Source organism: Cricetulus griseus, chromosome 2 (assembly GCF_003668045.3).
Source record: "Cricetulus griseus strain 17A/GY chromosome 2, alternate assembly CriGri-PICRH-1.0, whole genome shotgun sequence".
NCBI classification, from domain to species: domain Eukaryota; kingdom Metazoa; phylum Chordata; class Mammalia; order Rodentia; family Cricetidae; genus Cricetulus; species Cricetulus griseus.
Genome location: NC_048595.1, coordinates 15,606,319 through 15,629,270, shown reverse-complemented (window position 1 = coordinate 15,629,270; position 22,952 = coordinate 15,606,319). Strand labels below are relative to the sequence as shown.

Sequence of the window (22,952 nt, the reverse complement as noted above, 5' to 3'; positions counted from 1 at the left end):
TATGAGCAGGCTCGGCCTCCCCCAGGGCCAGTGTGGGAAAGGATGTTCCTCTGGCTGCATTGTGATGGGTGCCCGGAAGTGTGCAGGTCTGGAAGTGGTTGCATGAATCAATATTTGCTGCTGTTAATTATTAAAGCCAAAGCTACTTGGTGTCTGGAATGCACATCTCTGGTGTTCCCGCTGGCTCTTTGGGCCCAAGCCTGACCTGGGGCCGGGTCTGGGAGGGAAAGAAAAGTGCTGCCTGCCTTCCTTGCCGGAGCTCCTGGCCCTGGGGACAGAGGGTAGTGGGCAGCACTTCTGGGAAATTGCAGGAGGTCTGCCCCCCACCCCCAGCTGGAGGACAGCCCTGCCCTTGCAGCACCCAGAATTCTCCAGCCTCTGTCTGGGGGATGGGTGGGTATGGCTGGTGGCTGCACCAGCCCAAGACACAAGGACAGCTGGGTAAGATGGGAGGACCCCCGAGGCCTTGTACTTCGGATGGTGAATTGGGCCAACAGAGATGCCACACCCTCAAGTTGCAGGAAGGCGAGGGCTAGACCCCGAAGAACCTAAACTATAGAATACCTGTCCTAAAGTTCTCATGGGTCTTTCTCTTCACTCCAGGCTTTCCCCCAGGGTTGGGCAGGGTCGGATGCTGAGGTGGCGAAGAGGTGGGGATGAGGCAGCTCCAGGCCCTTTCAGAAATCCCTGGTTTTCCTAGTGGTGTGGTCGCGGATAAGCTATTGCACCTCTTGGAATATGGTTTTCTTATCTGTCTAATAAGTTAGCCAAGTACCTCCTTGGCTAGGGCAAAAGGGTCCAGCTAAGGAAGTGCTCAAAATAAGTCACCTTCTCCAGGACTCTTGCATTTCCTGGGCACAGCTGTCCCAAGAACCTTGTCCTTGAAGCCCGGAGGCAGGGTCTCCAGTCTGGGAAGACACAGCTGCTAACAGAAATGTCTAAGGCTTCCTGCGCGCAGGCGCAGTGTCCCAGGCCACTAGCCAGGCCGCCCCCATGAGGGGGCGTGGCCTAGACGTCCCGCCCGCCCGCCCGCGCCGCCCGCACCTGGCGCCCCGCCCCCTCGGGCCCGGCCGTGGGGCGAGCCCAAAGAAGACAGAGCAGCGGCAGGATAGGAGCTCTGAGCTCGGGCTACGGCGCCCGGGGCCGGGCCGGCTTGCAGAGCCGCCGGGGCTGGGGCTCGGGATGGCGCAGCCACGGCCCCCAGCGCCCCAAGGCCGTCCGCGGAGGGGCTCGCTGCCGGTTGTGGCCGGCTGGCAGGTGAGGAGGCTGGCAGGGGCGGCCTGGCCAAAGGGAGACCCTAGGGCCAGTACTCAGCCCAACTACCCCGAGTCCGGCAGGCTGTGTCCGAGCCTCATCCCGGTGGATGTGTACACTTTTGGATTGACACCGGACTGCACGGAGCACCCCAGTCCCATGGGCAGTTTTCCACAGCTGCCTGTGGGACAGACGTGAGGACACTGTGGCCATGGGCTGCAGGGGCACTGTGTGTGTGTATGTGTGTGTGTGTGTGTCTGCTACCGGGACTGCCTGCTGCCTTCCCTACACGGATGGGGTACAGATGCCACCGGGTGACTGTGGTGGCTTTTCCCCAGGTGGGATGCCCGGCTTCTGGCTACACCACTCCCAGCCTGCCTTTGCCATGTGTCAGGGCGTCTGCTGCTCTGCCTGTGGGGCTGTAACTGTGGGTGTTACTTGTTGCTGTGTGTGTACACTCTGGGTGACAGTACCATGTGTCAGTGTTTATGTCGTTGTAATTCTGGTGCAGCAGTGTGTGATGTTTCACTGTGCCTGGCTGTTTGGTCACCCTCAGGGGACACCCTCTCCTCCTCAGCCCGTTGCTGGGTTTCTTTGGAAGGGGTAGGTCAGCAGCTGTCTGGCTGACCCCGAACAGATAGATATGGAGGCAGTGCTGTAACACCAAGTCAAGTTGACAGGTGTGTTTGTCTTCCTGGACTGTGGCGTGTGTCTGTGCCGTCTGCCAAACTGCCAGTGGGATCCGTTCTTCCAAACTCAGAGGCATTGGGTGTGGCCACAGGTGACCATGGTGCAGGGGCTCCTGGGTACTGCTGGAGTGGACTTTATAGGCTGTGTCTTATTCTGTAGGCAGGCTCCAGACTGTGCCCACGAGGGCTTAGGTTTTGTGACCTTCATGGTGTGCATATGTGGTGTTGGGCGGTTGTACTAGGGACCCCATGGGGCTTAACAACCCTGGCAGTTGTTTGATTCCTCTTTTTCTCAGAACTCTTGTCTGCAGTGTAGGATGCTGTATTGGGTCTGTAGTGCAGCATGCCTTGATCCTCGCAATGATGCCTGGGATTCTGTGTCTGTTTCCCTGGGCTCCTGGCTGTCCTTGCCCATGCCGGTGTGTCTCCTGGTCTTAGCCAGAAGAATGACTGTGTTTGTCTGTGCAGTTACTGGGGTGCAGGCTGCACAGGTGTGGCTTTGCATATGGGTGAATCTCAGGTACATGGACCTGAGTGTGTGTTGCATGTAACTCAGGACACCAATATGTGTATGTGTGTGTTAGGCTATGTCTCTAAGAATTACTACGCACAGGCTCCATATGGATCACTGCGTGTGTGTGTGTCCGCGTGCATGTGTGCGTGCGTGCGTGCTTGCGTGCGTGCGTGCGTGCGTGCGTGCGTGTGTGTGTGTGTGTGTGTGTGTGTGTGTGTGTGTTTCTTGATACACAAAAGGTATTCCTGGTGCAGTGGAACTGTTCAAATCATGGTGTGCAAGCCTGTGTGTATCCCACAGAGTGTGTGTTGCCTGGTACACAACCTTAACACACTTGTGTGAGCTCAGGTGGGCCCTCCTGAGCAGCGGGAACCACCTGAGTTGAACCTTGGAAGGGTTGGGGGGAAGGCTGCCCTGGAGATTCCCAGGCCTGGCCCCCAGTCCGCCAGCCTCCATCCGGTAGGGATGCCGCCTTCCAGGAAGACTCAGAAGGGAGTTGGCATTGGAGAGGCCTATGCTGCCAAGCAGCTGCCAGAGGCTGCATTAACCCCTTGTGTGTCCTGATTCGCCTTGGACAGTGTGGCTTGTGCAAGTGGGGTGCAGGTGGGCTCATGCACAGGTGAAGGACCAATAGCAGCCCAGCATCTCTCCCCAAAGTGTCCCCAGCCCACACTGGCCTGGCCATTTGTACACTGACTATCTTCCTGAGTGCTGGTGGAACCACAGACCCTCTCCATGCCTGGTGGGTTTTGGCTCTAGGGCTGGGTTCTGGGGGCTCTCAGGGGTCCATATGTCAATCATGAAACTGATATCTTTGTACTGGCAGATGGGAAGATGTGTCTCCTCCTAAAGTAACTTCTTCCTCCTTCAGGAAAGCAAACTGAGTGGGGCATCTGCCTGAAACCCAGGACCTAGGTTCTAGGCTCACCTCACTAGGTGACCAAACTGGCCAAACTCTGGGGGGTTAGCTTTACAAAGTCCTGGTCACTCCCTTTTGGTATCTGATGAGGGGGCCAGGCAAGCTGGGGTGACTAGAGCCTGTTCAGGCTTGGTAGTGATAGCTCGGCCTCACTCAGACTGACCTTGCTCTTCCATCTCTGTTGCAGAACACAGATCTGTTTGAGATGATTGAAAAGATGCAGGTAAGGATGCGCCAGGGAGCCCCAGAGCTGGCTGGGCTAAAAGTGGCAGTCGCCTTCCTGCCCCCTCTCTGTGGACTCACCCAGGGTCCCAGCTCCCATCCCTTCCTGGATCCCCGGAAAGTCATCCCTGTATGTACATACCAACCTTGCTCATCAGAGTCCTGGCAGGCTCCCGTGCAGTAGCCCCATGCAGAATGGAGGAGGGGATAGATGCAGGTGGGGGAGGCATTAGTGAGCCAGGCAGCCTGGGGTGCAGTCTTGCCCCCCTGCTTCACCCCTGCTCACCCTCCACCTCCCAGCTCTGCTCTGTTTGTGGCATGGGTGAGTGTCTGGATGAGAGCAGAGGTTAATGGGTAGGGTGGGAGGTGGTTTGAAGAAAGCTCAGGAGCCTCCTTCACCATGTCAACTCTCTGGCTTGGTTCCCATTCCTTCAGTTTCTTTGCCTCTTAGTCTTCCCTTTCTTCCTCCCCTCCATGTATCTCTTGATGAATTAGCCCCTCCCTTCTCTCTCTCTCTCTCTCTCTCTCTCTCTCTCTCTCTCTCTCTCTCTCACACACACACACACACACACACACACACACCACATGCCTGCGTACACTTCCCTGCCCCCACTCCCAGCAGCACGTGCGTGCGTTCCTGCACAGAGCCCCCAGCTCCTCTCTGCTGCTGTCCCTCCCTCAGCTCATCACCACGGGGGATGCCAGAGGCCTGAGGAACGATCTGGCCAGCACACCATTCCCTACACACATGGGCATCTCTGTCTTAGGGCAGGCATCCAGGAGGGTGACAGCATACCTTCTCCCTGCAGGGCAGCAGGATGGATGAACAGCGATGCTCCTTCCCGCCACCCCTCAAAGTAAGTGGGCCAGGCCAGACTCTGGGGCATTCACCCTACTGGGCTGGGTGGGGTCCAGGAAGAGTGTGTCCATAGTGGTGAGCAGGGCACCTGGGCCCTGGCCCAGCTCCTAGAGCCTTTGCCCTGACCGTGGCAAGAACTTTCAAGCTAGCTCTTGCTGCTCTCCTGCACCACCTCAGACACCCGCCCTCTAGGCCACCTCATACCAAAGCTTCAGCCCTTGTTGCTGCAAAGGTGGCTGCTATCACTTGGTTGTGTTTCCCTATTGGCCAGTGAGCCCCTGCTCCACTCAGCACAGGTCCTCAGACAGCCATGTGCCTCCATTGACTTGAGACTCCTCTAGAGGATGTGGCTGGACCCAGGGCAAGGTTCCAGGGCTGCAGGAGTGTGCTGGTCTGTAACCCTGGAGCTTCATTCGGAGCTGGGGTCTCAGATCCGTCAGTCTTTAGACTGATGCTACCAGGAGCTTGGTAGGAGTGGCAGTTCTACTTGGAGTACTGCCTCCATCTACCCCTGCTTTCCTCAGGGGAGGCAGGAGACCTCCCTTGTCCTTGGCAGAAAGCATGGACTGAAGCAGTCTGGAGATAGCAGACCCAGGGAGCCCGGGAGCAAGCTAGCTCTCTCTCTCTCTCTCTCTCTCTCTCTCTCTCTCTCTCTCTCTCTCTCTCTCTGTGTGTGTGTGTGTGTGTGTGTGTGTGTGTGTGTGTGTGTGTGTGTGTGTGTGTGTGTGTGTGTGTGTGTGAAGAGTGAAGCCTCACCTCAGCTGGCTTGTTTATATTTTGCAGACGGAGGAGGACTACATTCCCTACCCAAGTGTCCATGAGGTACCAGTGTCAGTCCCACCCCCACCCTTACCATGACCATTGGAGGCCCCCATGCAGGACTGTCCCACAGAGACTCACTTTCCAGTCCTGAGAGTTCTGAGGTTATTTGAATCTGAGGCCTCTCAGCCACACTCTCTTCCACCCTTCTCCCCCATTCTTTACGTAGTGCTGAGAGGTAAGGAGCCAAGTAGGTTCCCCAGAGGGGTGGATGAGAGCTTTGGGTCTCATAGCCCTGGACTGTCCCATAGTACCTGGTAGTCCTGGGTCTGAGTTGGGAGGTTGCATGGGTGCTGTGTGGAGTAGCTCTTAGCTGAATTTCCTTCTAGGTTCTGGGGCGAGAAGGGCCCTTCCCCCTCATCCTGCTACCCCAGTTTGGGGGCTACTGGATTGAAGGCACCAACCATGAGATCACCAGCATCCCTGAGACAGAGCCTCTGCAGTCCCCCACCACCAAGGTCAAATTGGAGTGCAACCCCACAGCGCGTATCTACCGGAAGCACTTTCTAGGCAAGGTGAGTGTCTGGCTGGGATGGGAAGCTGGGCCCTACAGGAAGTAGTGTTAGGCTAAAGCTGGGTCTGGTCCGTGTCCTAGAATTCTGAGTCGCAGGGACCGTCATATAGATGTATGCATTCACTCGACAGATGTTGAGAAAGGCAGTTATTAAGAGAAGAGACCCCATCATGGTTTGTGCCTTAGCTAGGTTAGCTACTGTGTGCCTCAGTTTCCCCTTCTGTAAAAATGGTGATTATGACATCCATCTCATGTGGTTGCTGGGAAGCCTTAATGAGATGCTAGCAAGGGGTTTTGAATGGCATCTCAAACCAAGTAAGCACTGTGCAGTGTGAGCAAATTATGAGCACCAGCTGTGTACCTGGTCTCTGGGCACCGGCTGTATACCTGGTCTTGCACCAGCTGTGTACCTGATCTCTGGGCACCAGCTGTATACCTGATCTTACACTGAGTACTAGGTATGGAAAACAAAATCGATCCAGCAGCCAGGGGAGTGGCTGGGAAGATAGGAGCGTCACAGTTTGACTTGGACTGGTGTCACCACAGCCTGAGAGCAGGGACTCTGCCGTATAACTGCTCCATAGACTGACACCCACGGTGACACTCTACTGAGTGTTTACTGAGCAAGGCGATAACTCTTCACAGTTATCAGGTGTGATCTGGGCGTGGCCAGGCATTGCCATCATCCCAGCACTAGGGCATCCGAGGCAGGAGGATCACCAGAAGTTCAAGGCCTGCAGAGGGCACAGAGCGAGACCTTGTATCAACAGAAACAAAATGAAAGAAGTTACTGGCTGGGTGCTGAGAACCCCTGTGCTGGGACCCTAGATATTACACTGGGTGCTGTTGGTGTGCTGTAATAGAGCTGAGCTGTGGACTCTGGGGCCTCAGGGCCTGGGTGCAAATGGTGGCTCCTCCTTCTATTGGTTTGGTCGTGTTATCTTGGATGTTTTATTTAACCTTCTTGAACTGCTTCCTTATCTGTAAAAATGGGGGTAAGACAAGCTCTTGTGAAGCAGTTGATGGCAGCAGCCACCACACCTGTCTGCTCCCTCTGTGAGAATAAGGCTCTCCCGTTTTTGTGGGAGAGGAAGCCAAAACTCAGGTGAGGTGACTTGGTCAAGATCAGTTATTGAGTCTAGAATTGAACTAGCTCTCACAGACCTTCACTAAGATACTCTGGAAGAGGGGCTCCCGGCCAAGCTCTCTCTCTCTCTCTTTCTCTCTCTCTCTCTCTCTCTCTCTCTCTCTCTCTCTCTGTGTGTGTGTGTGTGTGTGTGTGTGTGTGTGTGTGTGTGTGTGTGTGTGCTTGCACGTGATGGAAGAAGGGGTACCCTTGTAGGATTGGGAAGCTGTGTGGCCTCAATGTGGACCCAGGGCACTAGGCTGTCTCTAGAAAATACTAGTGCTATCAGGTTGGGGGTAGGTGGGGAGATTCATTGTGCGTTGACTAACCCAGCAGGCTGAAGCTCCAGCTTTTGCCTTTGTACAGACCCAGAGCATAGCACTAAATTTTGCCTCCTGGCTGAGCCTGGTGTGGAGGGAGGGAGACCTTTATTCCAAGTGCCCGCTGTCCAGTGCTCTCAGCAGTGCCTAGGAGTTGGGGACTGGGAGCCTGGCACATAGTTGGCAATCTAAAGTTTACTAAAGGAGTCAGAGTACAGAATGGAGAGGGGTCTTTGGCACAGCAGGTACGAAGATACAGGTGGGAGCTGTGGTGACCAGGGTCAGGTCAGCAGGACAGAGGGCAGGAGGTGGGGTGGCTAGGGAAGAAGCAATGCCCAGCACAGGGACCACATGTTGGCAGTAAGAGGCAATGAGGGTGGCCTTAGGAAACGATTTCCAGAGACCACGATCCCACCTTCCACTGCGTCTCTAGGGCTCCTCTGGCCTTGTGGGAAACTCCCAGCCCCTGGCCTTCCTGGCCAAGTACCTGCAACTCATCTATGGACAGTGTCAGGCATTTTGGGGTTTTCTCCACCCTGTGCCTAGACACAGGGAGTCTCAGGGTGGCCCAGGGGTCTCTGGGTCTAGGTCCATTCATTGGACCCAGTTCAGGAGAACTGCAAATTTGAGGGCACACCCCTTAGCCCTGCCTCTTTCTCCACCCTGCCTCCACATGCAATATTCATGTTTAAACAAGGTTCACTTCCAGGGTGACTGATTCTCAGGGTGGGTGTGGCTGAACAGTTCCCCAGGCCTGAGCCGGCAGGGGGAGCCCAGGGTCAGGCTGGGGCTGTGGTGCCTCACTTCTGGGCTTAGGGATTTCTCCCCAAAAAGATTTCCCCAAAAGACCTGGGTTCCCATAGAGGGGGTGCCATTCCTGTCTTAGGCATCTCTTGTGCCCTCTTCTTTAGGTGAGGAGGAAGACAGGAACCTGTCTGGTCAGTTAGGATGCGTCACTTCCTGTTTCTCACGGGCCTTGGCTTCAGGGGCCACTGAGCCACAGGTTGGGCAATCAACCGTTCAGTTTCTTTTTCCTTTTAGTGCCTTGCACTTGCTAGTTGGCCTGTATCCCTCCCTCCCTTCCTACTCCCTTCATTCTGTGGAGGTCAGAAGAGGGCACTGCATCCCCTGACCCTAGAGTTACAGGCAGTTGTGAGCCACCTGATATGGGTTCTGGGAACAGAAAGGTCCTCTATAAGAGCAGTACATGCTCGTAACTACTGAGCCATCCAGCCCCATCCTACCATTCTTTTTCTTGAGGTGGCCTCACTGTGTAGCTCAGGCTGGCCTTGAACTTAGGATTGCTCGCCTGAGTTTCCCTAGGCTGGAATGCCTGTCTAGTTGGCTTCCTCCCTTCTTCCCTCCCTCCCTTCCTCTCTCTCTCGCCCTTCCTTCCTTCCTTTCTCTTTCTTTTTTTGTTTTTTTGAGACAGGAATTCTCTGTATAGCCTTGGCTATCCTAGAATTCTCTCTGTATACCAGGCTGGTCTTGAACCCAAATACCTGCCTGCCTTTGCCTCCCCCGTGCTGCTAGGATTAAGGCATGCACCACCACCACTGGCTAGTTGACCGATTGCTGGGCACTTAGGGACTGGGGCGAACATACACACACATACATGCAGGCACACAGATAAGCATGTGACTCCAGCTTTGATAAGGAGCCAGAGACAGAGTTCCAGCATGCATTCTTGAACGTGGTGGCAGGAACTTTACCTCACTCCCCTGCCCTATCCAGGTGAGTGGGCCTCTGTCCCATCTAATGCCATAGGAAGGTGGGGCATGGAGAAGCAGGTGCCCCTCAGGCTGCCCAGCTGGTAAGGGGTGGGCCAATCTAACGCAGAGCCCGCTGTTGCTCACAGCATCAGCTGCTTGGTGACAGACCTCAGTTGGGACCAACTTGGCTGTCTGGTTTCCAGAAGCCCAAAGCTCATCTTCCTCACTTCCCCCGCCCCTGCCACCACAGGAACACTTCAATTACTATTCTCTGGACACTGCTCTTGGCCACCTGGTCTTCTCTCTCAAGTATGATGTCATCGGGGATCAAGAGCACCTGAGGCTACTGCTTAGGTAAGGGCAGTGGAAGGGGGACCCCCAAGACAGTAGGGAGGACGGAGGTCTAGCAGTCGAGTGTGCAGCCCCCTATACCTGCCTTCCTGATGGAAGCCCAGAGAGGAGCAAGAATTTGCCTGAGGTCACACAGCAAGGTAGTGCCTTAGCCAGGCTTCATGCCCTGCTGTCACCTTTGGTCCCCCTGAGGTCGTCCCACTTTTGAGTCTCTCACCTGTGTAGCTTTCTCCTCCCAGGACCAAGTGTCGGACCTACCATGATGTCATCCCCATCTCCTGCCTCACTGAGTTCCCCAATGTGGTCCAGATGGCAAAGGTGAGGCCGTGAGCTGCCTGGGTCTGGGGTTCCAGAATCCCTGGGCCTGCATATGGCAGCTGCTTCTGCCTCTTACCTGATCTCACCCAGTGTGCATGCTGCCCTGTGTTGTCCTGAGCACCTACACATGCGCTTCTAGCTCTCAAGCTAGATCTCAAAGATCCCAGGAGGCCCCAGTTCTCTGGGCCCCATTCTGAGCAGCAGTAAGGGCCCCTAGTCTTTCACTAGCCTCTGTTCCAGACTGGCCCATCCCTGTCCTTTCTGCCACTGTCTTCCCTACCCTTGCCTACCAAGACCCAGGAAGTCTCTCCCGTTCTCCTTGACCCCAGCTCACACCCCTGCCTGTCGTCTTTTGCAGCTGGTGTGTGAAGATGTCAACGTGGATCGATTTTACCCTGTGCTCTACCCCAAGGTACCTGCCCTGACTTGTTCACCCAGGATGGGTGGCAGTGGGAGGAGTGAGCACCTAGTGGTCCCTTTCGTGGCTGGGCATCTCCCCCAGGTCCTCTTGTTTGCCTCTGACAACCCTGCATTGCCCACAGTGTGCAGTAGAAAGCACAGAAGGGTTATGTTTACTTAAGGACTCACAGCAGATAAGGGGCAGGGGCGGTGGTGGGGGAGCTGCCTGGAGCCTTGCTCATACCTGGAATGTCTCAGTGCTATCTGGGGAGCTTCCTAGAATGGTCTGTGCTCTAGACTTTTTTCCCATAGTCCTTGCCTTCTAGGGGATACAGGGAGACAGAATAACACTGGTAGCCCCCAAAGTGCATCCCCCTAACAGATGCATTCACAGCCCCCATGCTGCTGGCTCCCATGGCTGTAGCAATGCTGGAATAAGTGCAGTGAATTCTGTCTTCTGGAAGACATGGCCTTGAAACATCCTGGAGAGGAGGGGAAGGGGAGGTGTTCTGGCTGGATTTTTTTTTTTTTTAATCAGGCTATGGTCCTGAAAGGTGAAGGAAAGGGTCTCAGAAATCAAGTCCCACATTTTGGTTTCAGTGGGTTTTAGAAACAGACTCAAAGTGAGCAGGGACAACTGCTCAAAGCCCCAAGGCAAGCTGGCTGGACTTGAGGAGCATGAGGAAGTTTGCCAAAGTGTCAGGGAGTGAGCTGGGCACTGCAGAGTGGTTTGGTGTGGCCTTGGCCATAATAGGCAGGGCTCATGGTAGAACTTGGAAATCCAACAGAATCAAAGCCAGGTCCTAGCCCTGCACAGGCCTGCAGGATGCTGACTGGAGACAAAATGCTGAAGCTCTGTGAAAGTAGCAGGGGAATGGTAGAGTCTCTCTGTGACCTTGTTTTGACTTTTGACTGACAGACAGACAGACAGACAGACAGACACAGGAGCACAATGGTGCTCCCAGCAAACACTACCCCACGCTCTCCACAGGCATCCAGGCTCATCGTCACCTTTGATGAACATGTTATCAGCAATAACTTCAAGTTTGGAGTCATTTATCAGAAGCTGGGACAGGTGTGTTTACCCATCTCACATCACCCTCAACTGTCACCTGCCAGAGCACTCAGCTTCCTGGGAGCTTGGGGACTACCCAGGGGCTACTCTAGGAGGAAATGGACTGAGGGAGGGCCGCTCAGGATCTGCAACTTTGTGACCTTGCTCCCATGTGGTCCCCAGACATCCGAAGAGGAACTCTTCAGTACCAATGAGGAAAGTCCTGCCTTCGTGGAGTTCCTTGAGTTTCTGGGCCAGAAAGTCAAATTGCAGGACTTCAAGGGGTAAGTCCCAGGGTCAGGTGGCTAGAGCAGAATATGATCGTGTTCCTGAGCAGGGAGGGAGCCCCATCTTGGCCCCACAGAGGCCTGACTGGAGCTGGAGACTGAGCCATGGCCTGGGGGGCCTGGGGACAGGTTCCGAGGAGGCCTGGATGTGACTCACGGACAGACAGGGACCGAGTCCGTGTACTGCAACTTCCGCAACAAGGAGATCATGTTTCACGTGTCCACCAAGCTGCCATACACAGAAGGGGACGCCCAGCAGGTAGCCTGGGCACCCATCTACCTGTTTCCTACAGTTACCTGTGACCCCATCCACTTGTCTGTTCAGCACTCATCACGCCAGATTCAATGCTGGCCCGGTGACACAGATACGGAAATGACCCTTTCCTCCCCAGGATGGGCTGTGGGTAGAACAGGGGAGTGGGAAAGCCCTGGCTTTTGCCCCTGTGGAGCGATGGTGATAATGACATCCACACGGTACATGAGTTAAAGCAGGGGGTGTGTGTGACTGGAGTAGATTACACACAGCAGGAGCAAGAGGCATGGTGGGTCAGGTGGGGGTCCTGAGACTTAGCAGAGCCAGGAGGTAGGAAGGGCTTTTCAGATAAATGACAGGCTGCCAAAAAGCTAACAGAAGGACGTGGGGAGTCCTGGGAAGAAGCAATGGGGAGTTCAGGCATGATCTTAGAGCCAAACTCATAGTTCAGTTTACCTTGTTTACCTGAGGGCTCCCATCAGGCCACCTGCTGACTCCACTCTCCCAGCCCAGGGTGCTAAAGGGGTGATAGATGATAGTTATTCTTACTAAAGGGGTGATAGATGACAGAGATGTGTTATTCTTACTTGCCTTTTCCTTTGGCTTTCCCTTTTAGCAACACTGATTTCATTGTTCAGTGATGGACCGTGTTTGGGGGTGTTGAGTTAGGATTGAGATAGGGGAAGGGCCGAGAGGCGGGACCTGGGTTTGAGACTTGGGTTCAAGTCCTCAAGGGCATCGGGAGACCTTGGAATCCCTCTTCTCCCAGCTTCCTTTTTCTCATCTGTCGGAGGTATCCAAGGAAACGGGAATAATTTTAAGACCTTTTGCCATTTTGGGGGTGGGCGGGAAACACACATCCCTAGTTGTGCTCTCTGCTTGCTCCGTCTCCCCCTACTCCAGCCCCACACGCTCTGGCACCCCTGTCCCACACCCTGCGTGGCCAGGCTGTGAAGGCCCGTGGCCCTGTGCTCAGTTGCAGCGGAAGCGGCATATCGGGAACGACATCGTCGCTGTGGTCTTCCAGGACGAGAACACGCCCTTCGTGCCGGACATGATTGCATCCAACTTTCTGCATGCCTATGTAGTGGTGCAGGCAGAGGGAGGCGGCCCCGATGGCCCCCTCTACAAGGTAGGTGAAGTTAGGGCCTCACCGGGCTTGTGGGCTGTGAGGAAGGGGCCACTTACCTCTCAGTCTGGTCTGGTCTTAGCCCACCTCCTCAGCCTTCATGAGGTCCCCTCACCAGCCCCACCCTGCAAACTCAGGGCAATGCTGGAGGAACAGAAACTCTGCTTTAAAAGGTCCCCACATTGAGCAGCCCCAGGGCCTCCTGAACCCCATAAGATCTGAACTAATTTAGGGGTTTCTAGATTCTGTGAGCAGGGTAAACAGGGTCTTCCCCTTCCAGGTCTCTGTCACCGCGAGAGACGATGTGCCCTTCTTTGGGCCACCCCTCCCGGACCCTGCTGTGTTCAGGAAGGTGAGAGGCAGCCCTGCTCTGTGATCACCAGAGCAAACTAAAGTGGGGCGGGGCTGAGGGGCCACAGTCTTGCTTGGGAGGACCCGAAGCCCGGCTTTGTGCTGGGATCTTCTCCTTCACCCTTCAGCTCCACTACCTCTCTTTGTCTTGATCAATGGTGTGACTTATCCTACAAGGCCACAGAGCACGCTGCAGGTCTGTTTGACATTTTTCCTAGCTGACTGTAGCCTTTCATGTCTTTTCTCTGACAGTCTGGCCTCTAAAATGTTTTTTTTTTTTTTTTTTTGGTGGGGGAGGGGTGCACACATGTCCCTGTCAACCTCTCAGTAGCCACATGGCAAATCTTGGTTTGATCCCTCCCTCACCTTGGGTGTCCTCTAGGGACCTCCCAAGTTAGGGGGTGCCATCAGGGGTACAGGGTTCCTTGCAGGTGCCTAGCTAGAGTGCTGAGCCCAAGGGGAAGCCACAGCAAGGCACAGCTCAGGAGCTCCGGTTGGATTCACCTAGCTCAGCCCCTTCCTCCAGTGTTCATCTGACCCTTCCTTTCGTCTCCTCTCTGGGGGCTTCCAGGGGCCTGAGTTCCAGGAATTTCTGCTGACGAAGTTGATCAACGCTGAGTACGCTTGCTATAAGGCAGAGAAGTTTGCCAAACTGGAGGTAACATGGACCGGAGGGAAAGGCAAAGGCATGTTCAGACCTTGGCTTTGGGGGCTGACTGGGGACAACAGAGCTACAGGTCAAGTGAGAGGCAGCAGAAGGCAGCATCTAGCCTGGGTGGAGGGGAAAGGTGCCACACAGGAGGAGGGGCTAGAGAATTATGGAAGTCAGTGCGGGTACCTAAGGACCGACCTCCTCATGCCTCGCACAGGGTAGGTGAAGCTGGGATTGGAATTGCCAGGCCAGGGGTTGATCTCTGGGGTCTCTCACGGCCAATCCACAGGAGCGGACGCGTGCTGCCCTTCTGGAGACGCTCTACGAGGAACTCCATATCCACAGCCAGTCCATGATGGGCCTGTGTGGCGACGATGATAAGATGGAGAATGGCAGCGGTGGGGGCGGCTTCTTCGAGTCTTTCAAGGTGAAGGCCCTGGGCGCTGCCTTTGCGGATGGGACTTGGGTAGGCTTAGGCTAATGGAGGAGGACTGGGGCATGACAGCTAGAGGCAGCTCAGGTGTGGATGGGCCTGGGGAGGGGCTCGTGGTCTTAGCTCTAGAAATGGAGTTTGAGTTGGGGCTTAGGGTTCTGTGAGGGAGGTGTGGCTACAGGTGGGGTTAGGGCAAGTCTGAGTCCCGAGGATGTAGCTGGTTGGGGTCTGGCTGAGGGTGCGTATTTCTGCTTAGAAGTGTAGTTAGGATTGAGGACATAGCTTGGTGGACCTACACTCTCGGGTGCATTGGAATTTGGAGATGTGCTCTGCGCTTTGGGTAGTCTAGACCAGCGAGAAGAGTAAAAAGTGGGGCTCTAGTTTGGGATGGAGTTAATGGCTGGAGGGGCTCAGGAGAGGGTCTAACCTGGGAGCACCACCAAAGGAGGCCTCTAGATGGCAGAAAGGAGCCACTGGCGCCACGATCTGAGGGCAGAGAAGAGGGAAGGAGGTCTGTAAGCCTATAAAAATCAGGCTTAGGAAGCGTATGTGGACCAGGTGACATTACAGAGGGACCTCGCAGTGCGCCCTCGCCTGGTACTTCGTGGTTTCACTAAGAGCACAAGAGTCCCTGCGATTACATCTCAGCTCTGCCACTTACCAACTTGGTTGGACATGCTCCAAACCTGTTTATCTGTTGAGTAGGGAAATGGGGGTCATGGCAGCTGACCACACAGAAATGCTTTTGAGTTGTTTGGAAACAGTTAGGTTAGCATAATATAGGTTTTTGTTTTTTGGGGTTTTTTTTTGTTTGTTTTTTGTTTTGGTTTTTCGAGACAGGGTTTCTCTGTGTAGCTTTGGAGCCTATCCTGGCACTTGCTCTGTAGACCAGGCTGGCCTTGAACTCACAGAGATCCGAATGCCTCTGCCTCCCAAATGCTGGGATTAAAGGCGTGCGCCATGGGTGGGGCAGGGGCTGCAAGAAGGACCCCAAGAGAGTCCCACAGGGCGGCAGAGTTCTAGCATGGTCTGAAAATGGACAGAAAATGGGGCGGGGGCTGCGAGAAGGACCCCAAGAGAGTCCCACAGGGCTCCTGGTGAGCACAGTCAGCCATGTGTATACTCAGTATTGCCTGCCATCCTCATGACATCCACGGGACAGCATGCTGATGAGACGGCCGAAGCCCAGCTACTCTCAAGCAAGCATTCAGAATACCTGCCTCTCATGTGGGGAAGCTGATTTGTCACAGGGGGGTGGGGCTTCTGAGGTTCACCCAGAGTGCCGTTGGTGGGGAGGGACCAGATGCCTGTGTCCCTGAGGTTTCCCAAAGACGAGAGGCCCCCAGGAAGCCCATACCTCCTTCACACCTACCCCTATTCCCACAGAGGGTCATCCGGAGTCGGAGCCAGTCCATGGATGCCATGGGACTGAGCAACAAGAAACCCAACACCGTGTCTACTAGCCACAGTGGGAGTTTCACCCCCAACAACCCTGACCTGGCCAAGGCAGCTGGAATAGTGAGTGTCCCCCCACTTCTCTTGTCCCCACCCCCACCCCGGGCCCTTGGTTCTCCTTCCTCCTGAGGCCTGGCCTTACCGACTCCCACTGCCCTGTTGTTCATGCACCCATCCTGGGCACTGGACTTGGTGTAGACCCTGCTCTCCATGGTCAAGTGCCCCAGTCAGGATACTGGGATACTGTTCCCCACCCTCTTGGCCTTCTCCTCCTGGCCCTTTGTTTATTTGGTGTGACTTTCTGCAGCCTCTATGTCCTGATCCTTACTAAACACCTGCTGTCTTTTGTGTGCTGGGAACGGGGCTGCTGTGTGGGCATTTACTGTCAAGCCTTAGGTTTCTGGAAGCACCTCTGTATGTAAGGCTATGGGCATCACTGTGTGTCAGGACCTGGGCTGCTGTGTGGACATGCACTTTCTGAGCACCTACCGTGGCCCCAGCCCTGAGTTCTTGTGAGCACCTACTGTGTGCCCCACCCTGGTCTGCTGTGTGAGCGCCTACTCTGTGTCGGAAAATGGGCTGCTGTGTGGGCATCTACTCTGTAAGCATTACTGTGTGCCCCAACCCTGGGCTGTTGCGTGAGCACCTACTGTGTGTCAGGACTTGGGCTGCTGTGTGAACAAATGATGTGTGCTAAGTCCTGATTATCAGGACACATATGCTCTCTGCCAGGATGTATGTTGCTGTGTGGACATTTCTGTGTGGCATTCTGTGTCTTCGGCAGCCAGGGGCTCAATGCCTTTGACTGCCTTTTGTGTGTCTGGAACTGGGCTTCTGTGTGGGCTTCTCCTGAGTGAACCCTTTCACTATGATTACTAATTGTCAGGCTCTAAGGGAGTCTGCCCCCAACACAGTGAATTCTACAAATCTACATTATGACTTAGTTGTTTTGCGCCACCTAGTGGCCACCCTAGACACTGCATCCAATGCTCTGCCCCTCCACTCCCATTTGCCCTCTCGTAATCCACCACTAACCCACCCACACATCCATCTTCCCATCCACTCACCTATGCGTCTATCCATTCATCTGCCCATCCGACAGTCCATATACCCAGCTACTATTCATCTGCCCACCTGTCTACCCCCCTGTCCATCTCTTCATTCCATCCACCCACTTAACGTCCATCCATCCATCCACCCATCTGTCCATCCATCCATCCACCCATCTGTCCATCCATCCACCCATCTGTCCATCCATCCACCCACCCATCTGTCCATCCATCCACCCATCTGTCCATCCATCCTTCCATCCATCCATCCATCCATCTGTCCATCCATCTGTCCATTCATCCATCCATCCATCCATCCGTCCATTCATCCATCCATCCATCCACTTACACATCCATTCATCCATCCACCCATCTGTCCATCCATCCATCCACCCATCCATCCATCCAACCATCTGTCCATCCATCCATCCAACCATCCACCCATCTGTCCATCCATCCACCCATCTGTCCATCCATCCATCTGTCCACTTATCCACCAGTCCATCTGTTTACCTACCCAGCCGCCCATCCTTCTCTTGCTGTCTGCTGCATGCCGAGCCCTGTGCTTTGCTGTGAGGCTGTGTCACGTGGCAGGAGTTTCCCCATCCCCTACCATCTCTCGTGTGGTCTGGCCAGGGGAGCAAGGTGAGGTCTCTGCTGTCCAGTGGTCACCAAGTCCATTGTCATCTAGGAGCTGGCCCAACTTCTCCCCAGGTTCTCAGCCCCTCCCTTGCTGCCTGTGGAGTGGCCTGGCCTCCTGTGGGTGGCTGTGGAGGGCCCCGGGGTTAGGGCCAGGCCAGCAGCACCCACCATGGCAGTAACCAGACCCATTTCTGTTTTTGTTTTTGCACAATTCCCCCTGTCTTCACATGGCTTCCTTTTCTTACTCTTCCTGTTTCCTCATCCTTTTCTCCCTTCGCCATCTGTCATTCCTCCTCTTACCCTATCTGCTTGCACCCCTCCCAACTCTTCTCCTGTGCCCCAACTGTGCCTCACTGTCTCTCCCTACCCTCGGTTTCTCTTGTGTGCTCTTGCGGTACCCACCTGCCATTGCCTCCTCTCTCTCTCTCTCTCTCTCTCTCTCTCTCTCTCTCTCTCTCTCTCTCTCTCTCTCTCTCTCTCTCTCTCTCTCCCTCCTTCCCTTCATGTTCTCTCTCCCATCACCCTGTACCTCTCTGCCCCACACCAGTCATTGCTTATTCCCGGGAAAAGCGCGAGTAGATTCGGACGCCGGGGCAGCGCCTTAGGCATAGGAGCTGTGGAAGAGGTTGTCATCCCATCCAGGGGCCGCGGCTCTGGAGCTGCCTGCACCTGCACGCGCTGTTCTCTGCTCGTTCTCAGGACGGAGGCCATATTGGGGACGTTGCCCCTTTCCCGGGACAAGCCCAAGGGCGTGCAGGGCAGAGTGCCACAGCTCTGGTGATACTGGGACCTGGTCAGCGTCCCCAGGCCCTCTCTAGGAGACGCTGGCTTTGGCCTGGCCCCTAGAACCCTGACTGGGTCCTTGCCGGGATCTGGTACTCAAAGACCCTCTGCCCAGCTGCACGTCTCCCAATATTGCCGGTTCTGCATGAAGCGCCACCCTTCTCCTCTCCCTGTGTCCCTTCCACACCACGAGCTGCCTGCAGGTCCTGTCCCGCCCTTCATACCTCCCCATGCTTCTGATGCCGGGCATCCCGCCATAGAGTGTGTAAAGGGGGTGCCCTACTGGGGGGACAGAGCCTGAAGTCTGAGGGTGCAGGTGCCCTCGCAGGGGCTGGGGTTGCCACTGCTTTCTCACTACTACTTTTAGGCTGCAGCTCCCATGAGGCCCAGGGGCAAGAGGCGGGGCCATCTGAGGATTAGTCCTTGCTCCTGAACCCAGTGGCTGCCCCTGCCCTTCTCACACTAAGGTCCAGCACAGCCATGCTGTGTGTTCTTCGGAGCAGCACTGACTCTCTGGGCCTCTGCTCCGGAAAGCACATTTTCTCTCCTTTCTTGCTCATCACCTGTTGGCTTCAGGGTGCAGTGGCAGGGCCCCAAAGGGAGGTGGGGGCTACTGGGGTTCCAAGACAGGTTGGCACTGAGTTGGAGTCTCTCCCCACAGTCCCTGATTGTCCCTGGGAAGAGCCCCACAAGGAAGAAGTCTGGTCCATTTGGCTCCCGCCGCAGCAGCGCCATTGGCATCGAAAACATCCAGGAGGTGCAGGAGAAGAGGTGAGTGAGTGGGAGCCTGACCCACCAGGGCATCCGGCATGTCTCCCACCCTGACCTGCAGGGGCGCCAGTGCGCCTCCCACCCTGACCTGCAGGGGCGCCAGTGCGCCTCCCACCCTGACCTGCAGGGGCGCCAGTGCGCCTCCCACCCTGACCTGCAGGGGCGCCAGTGAGCCTCCCACCCTGACCTGCAGAGGCGCCAGTGCGCCTCCCACCCTGACCTGCAGGGGGCGCCAGTGCGCCTCCCACCCTGACCTGCAGGAGCACCAGCGCCTCATCCACTCTGACCATTAAGGGTGCTCAGTCCCGCTGGCCCACCCTGACTTTCAGGGGCTCCCAGGCTGCTGGCCCACCCTGACCCGTGCTTGCCTTCTGCCTCATCCCCTCCAGTGAGAGCTATCACCTAGGAGGAAATGCCCCATCTGACATTCTGTAATTCCACGGTTCCCTGGGGCCAGCACCTTTCAGATCAAGAACAGCTTGCCTAGTTCATACAGCCAGCAAGGGTGGAGCAGCGAGAGGGGCTGGCGCGTCTGTGAACGCCTGTGGGCAAGGCTGAGCCCAGAAAGCAGACAAGAGGTCCTCACCCTATTTCAGTTGGGTAGTCTTGCCACTGTGCTTCTCTGAGACTCATCACAGCAACAAGAAACGTGAGATAGGAAAACAACCAGCAGCCTGAGGCTGTCATACACAATGTCACAAACACAATGCAGCTGCCAGCAGAGTCTCATGCCACCTAAACTCAAGCCCTGGTGTACCCAAGTCCTGGCTGGACATCATTTAGGAGACATCACATGCAGAGGAAGGGCCAGCTAGCCAAAAAGCCCATCCCATGCCCATGGCCACTCCTCACAGCCTGGGCTCATTCTACCTCAATGCCAGGCTCAGTGTTGAGTCCCCCTGCTGTCCCCATGTGTCCCGCAGGGAGAGCCCTCCAGCTGGCCAGAAGACCCCAGACAGCGGGCATGTCTCACAGGAGCCCAAGTCAGAGAACTCTTCCACCCAGAGCTCCCCGGAGATGCCCACGACCAAGAACAGGTAGGGCTTCGGGTACACTGGGTTTAGGGGGAAAAGCCTCTCCTTTGTTTTCTGATGCCCCACTGAGTGCCTCGTGCATGCTGTGCCCCCATTGTACTCGGGAACATGGCTGCAAGCTGTGTGCACACAGGGCCTGGACAATACACCTAGCAACCCTCATCTGCACAGAGAGCAGATGGAGATTACTGGTGCAGGGAAGAATGAGGTCTCCTTAGTGATTCTTCAGACAGAGAGCAGAGAGGAACCGCCCCGATGAACCTGGTAGAGATAGGAGGGCTCTGGGGAGGAGCCAGCAAGTGCAAAGGCTCTGAGGCATGTCTGGTGGCTGGAAAGAAAGGCCACGGGCAATTAGAGCAGACTTAGGGACTGGGCCCATTGGGTGGTGATGGGAACAAGGCCAGAGGGGTGGGCAGAGACCTGCTTATAGCTTTGGAGGCTCTGTGGGAGCTTTGAGTTTTCTCTTAGATGGGATAAAAACACATGAAAAGAGCAATGTTTTTAACCATGTTGAGAGAGGCTGGCAAGTGGGTGGGGCCGGAGTCAGGGAGACCTGAGGAGGCTGCTACTCTTACTGGACTGGTCCCTGTTGGAGTGGGGATGGGAATCAAGAGGACTCACCATGAGCTGGAGAGTCAAACTGCTGAACAGAGACAGAAAAGTATGACAGGAACAAAACTGGGTTGTGGAATTTTTGGACGAGGCAAGACTTTGGGCAGGAGACCCCGAAGGCCCTGAGTCTGAGGGTTCCAAATCCCCGTTCTGCCTGGAGCTCAGTGACCTGAGGCTGAGTGCCACCCTCCTTGTGCCTCCATGTCTATGAGATGGGTCTCGTGATAACAGACTATCTCAGGGGACCAATGAATGTTTACTAGACTAAGCCATTAAGGATCACAGTTACTGAGTACAAAGCCAAAGCGATCAGACTTTCCCTGGGGCTGTGAGGAGCCACGAGATGGCACCTAACCAAATCCACGCAGTAGGACTGGTTTCAACTGGGAGTCCATGGAGGTTAAGAAGCCAGAGGGGCTTGGCTGGCTCCTGGCTGAGTTTCCTTGGGGAGAGCATGGGACAAGGGAGTGAGGTGAAGCACCCATGGTGGCTGCTGGCTGATGGCACTGTGTGGCAGGGTGGACACGGCTGCCCAGAGAGCGGAAGCATTGCAAGGCTTCTCCAGGTCCTCATCCAGTGCTAGCAGCTTCGCCAGCGTGGTGGAGGAGACAGAAGGTGTAGACGGGGATGACACAGGCCTGGTGAGATGCCTGAAGGTTAGGGCCCCGCAGGGGTGGGATGGGGCCTCTTAGGCCTCTGGAGGTGCTTTGGGTAGAGGAATAAGCCTGGCAGTGGCTGAGGTGTTGGGGGTATTGTCCCAACTCGTGGGAGATGCAGACAAGGCTTAGCCTTCCATGGCTCCCCAGTGCTGTCCACAGAGACCCCTGAGGACCAGGGCTTCTTATACCCTTGACTCATCTCCTACTTCTTCAGACACTCTGAGCTCCTCTGCCGTTCCTAACTGTCATGGGCTGACCCCCCCCCCCGGCTTTTTCACTCACGATTGTATCTTCCTACCTTCTCCTCCCCCCTCCCTGTGGCCTGCCCCCCCCTTCAGCACCTTGGCCATTTTTCATCACACATACTTCCAGTGGGTACTCGCTAATGGCCTGGCCTGTACCCTGGCAGACACAGGCCCTGCCCGCTGGCCTTCTAGAGTGGAGTTACAGGGTTCTTCACAGCCCGTTGGCCTCTGAGATCAAGCTCCCTGAGGTCAGGGACTGGGTCTGTTCTATCCCTGAGACCTGGACCAGGAGAACATATGCAGATGTGTGTTGAGTGAACAAGGGATGGGGGGGGGCTGTGGGCGGGGCTGACCTCCCCCCCCTCCCCAGGAGAGCGTGTCGTCCTCAGGAACTCCCCATAAGCGGGACTCCTTCCTCTACAGCACATGGCTGGACGACAGTGTGAGCACCACGAGCGGGGGCAGCTCCCCAGGTACAAGAATAGCTGTGCTGGGTGGGAGAGGGCAGGACACAGAGGGCGGGGACTATCCATACTTCATAGCATGGGGATGGGATGTGAGGCAATGGTCCAGGGAAGGTGGATTGGTCTCACAGGATAATAAAGGGTAGCTGGGAGGTGAGCTAAGAGTGAGGGACCCCTAAAAGGGGGGACTTGGCAGGGTTGGGGAACGCCAGTACCAATCACCCATCCTTGCCTGCATCTCCTGGGTGCCTCCTCTTGGCCAGTGAGGTGGCTCCCTCCTGCCCCCTTTTCCAGGCCTCACGCGCTCACCCCACCCAGACGCCGGCAAGTTGGGGGACCCTGCGTGTCCCGAGATCAAGATCCAACTGGAAACATCTGAGCAGCACACACCCCAGATGGTATGAGGGACCCCTCCTGGGAGAGGGTAGAGCTGGTTGGGGACAGGGACCCAGGGAGCAGGGGTACCCCGCAGTTGGGATGCCCCTTTAGGCCAGGAGGACTTGGGCTCATCCGATGACTTCTGGTTCCCTGTGTCTCCTGCCCCCACCTCTGGCCGTATCTGTCCCCACAGGGCTGCTAGCTGCCACCTCATCAGAAGGCGGGACTGAGAAGGTCAGCCAGTACTTACCTGATCCTGTGGGGTAGAGGAGGGGAGTCTCAGGCCTTGGTGGCTGGGGGCCTGGTCTGGTCTTAGTGCCTCTTGGCCTCAGTTTCCCTGTATGTGCAGTGGGGCTCATAGTGTTGCCTCACCTCTGCCTATGAGTTGTTGGGGAACCTGATGGAGCCAAAAACTAGGCGGTCGTGGAACAAGGGAAAGGCTGGGGCCGCCCGTGGGGTGGAAAGAGCCCGTGCGTGGCCTTCCCAGGCTGTCGTCCGTCCTCTTCCTCTGAGTTTCTTACCTCCCTTTCCCGCAGACGAGGCCTCAGAAGCACAAGAAGATGCTGCACCACACCCAGGCAGCTAGCCCTCTGCCCCACAGCCACCCCAGCCCCTGGTACCCCTGCCTCCAACCCCCCTGGCCCACCCATCTGGGCTGTCTCCGCAGGGCGGAGCCATCCAGAGC

At 55.9% G+C, this 22,952-nt stretch overlaps 1 protein-coding gene across 2 annotated transcripts; it reads left to right on the top strand.

Moving 5' to 3' along the window:
- The first annotated feature begins 1,182 nt into the window (after positions 1-1,182).
- Rap1gap (RAP1 GTPase activating protein) lies at positions 1,183-22,620 on the top strand. Of its 2 annotated transcripts, XM_035438892.1 has the most exons (23): positions 1,183-1,257; positions 3,564-3,599; positions 4,408-4,455; positions 5,241-5,279; positions 5,606-5,791; positions 9,199-9,302; positions 9,539-9,617; positions 9,976-10,029; positions 11,008-11,091; positions 11,254-11,354; positions 11,487-11,616; positions 12,587-12,742; positions 13,020-13,091; positions 13,662-13,748; positions 14,032-14,169; positions 15,562-15,693; positions 17,869-17,946; positions 18,766-18,875; positions 19,799-19,912; positions 21,039-21,162; positions 21,796-21,898; positions 22,184-22,287; positions 22,461-22,501. In XM_035438892.1, exons 1-23 carry the CDS (start codon positions 1,183-1,185, stop codon positions 22,467-22,469), a joined length of 2,163 nt encoding a protein of 720 aa, XP_035294783.1. In that variant the 3' UTR covers positions 22,470-22,501. The 2 variants fall into 2 exon arrangements, with proteins under 2 accessions (XP_035294783.1, XP_035294784.1); XM_035438893.1 differs by lacking the exons at positions 1,183-1,257; positions 17,869-17,946 and having other exon boundaries at positions 21,849-21,898; positions 22,153-22,287; positions 22,461-22,620.
- The last annotated feature ends 332 nt before the right edge of the window (positions 22,621-22,952 follow it).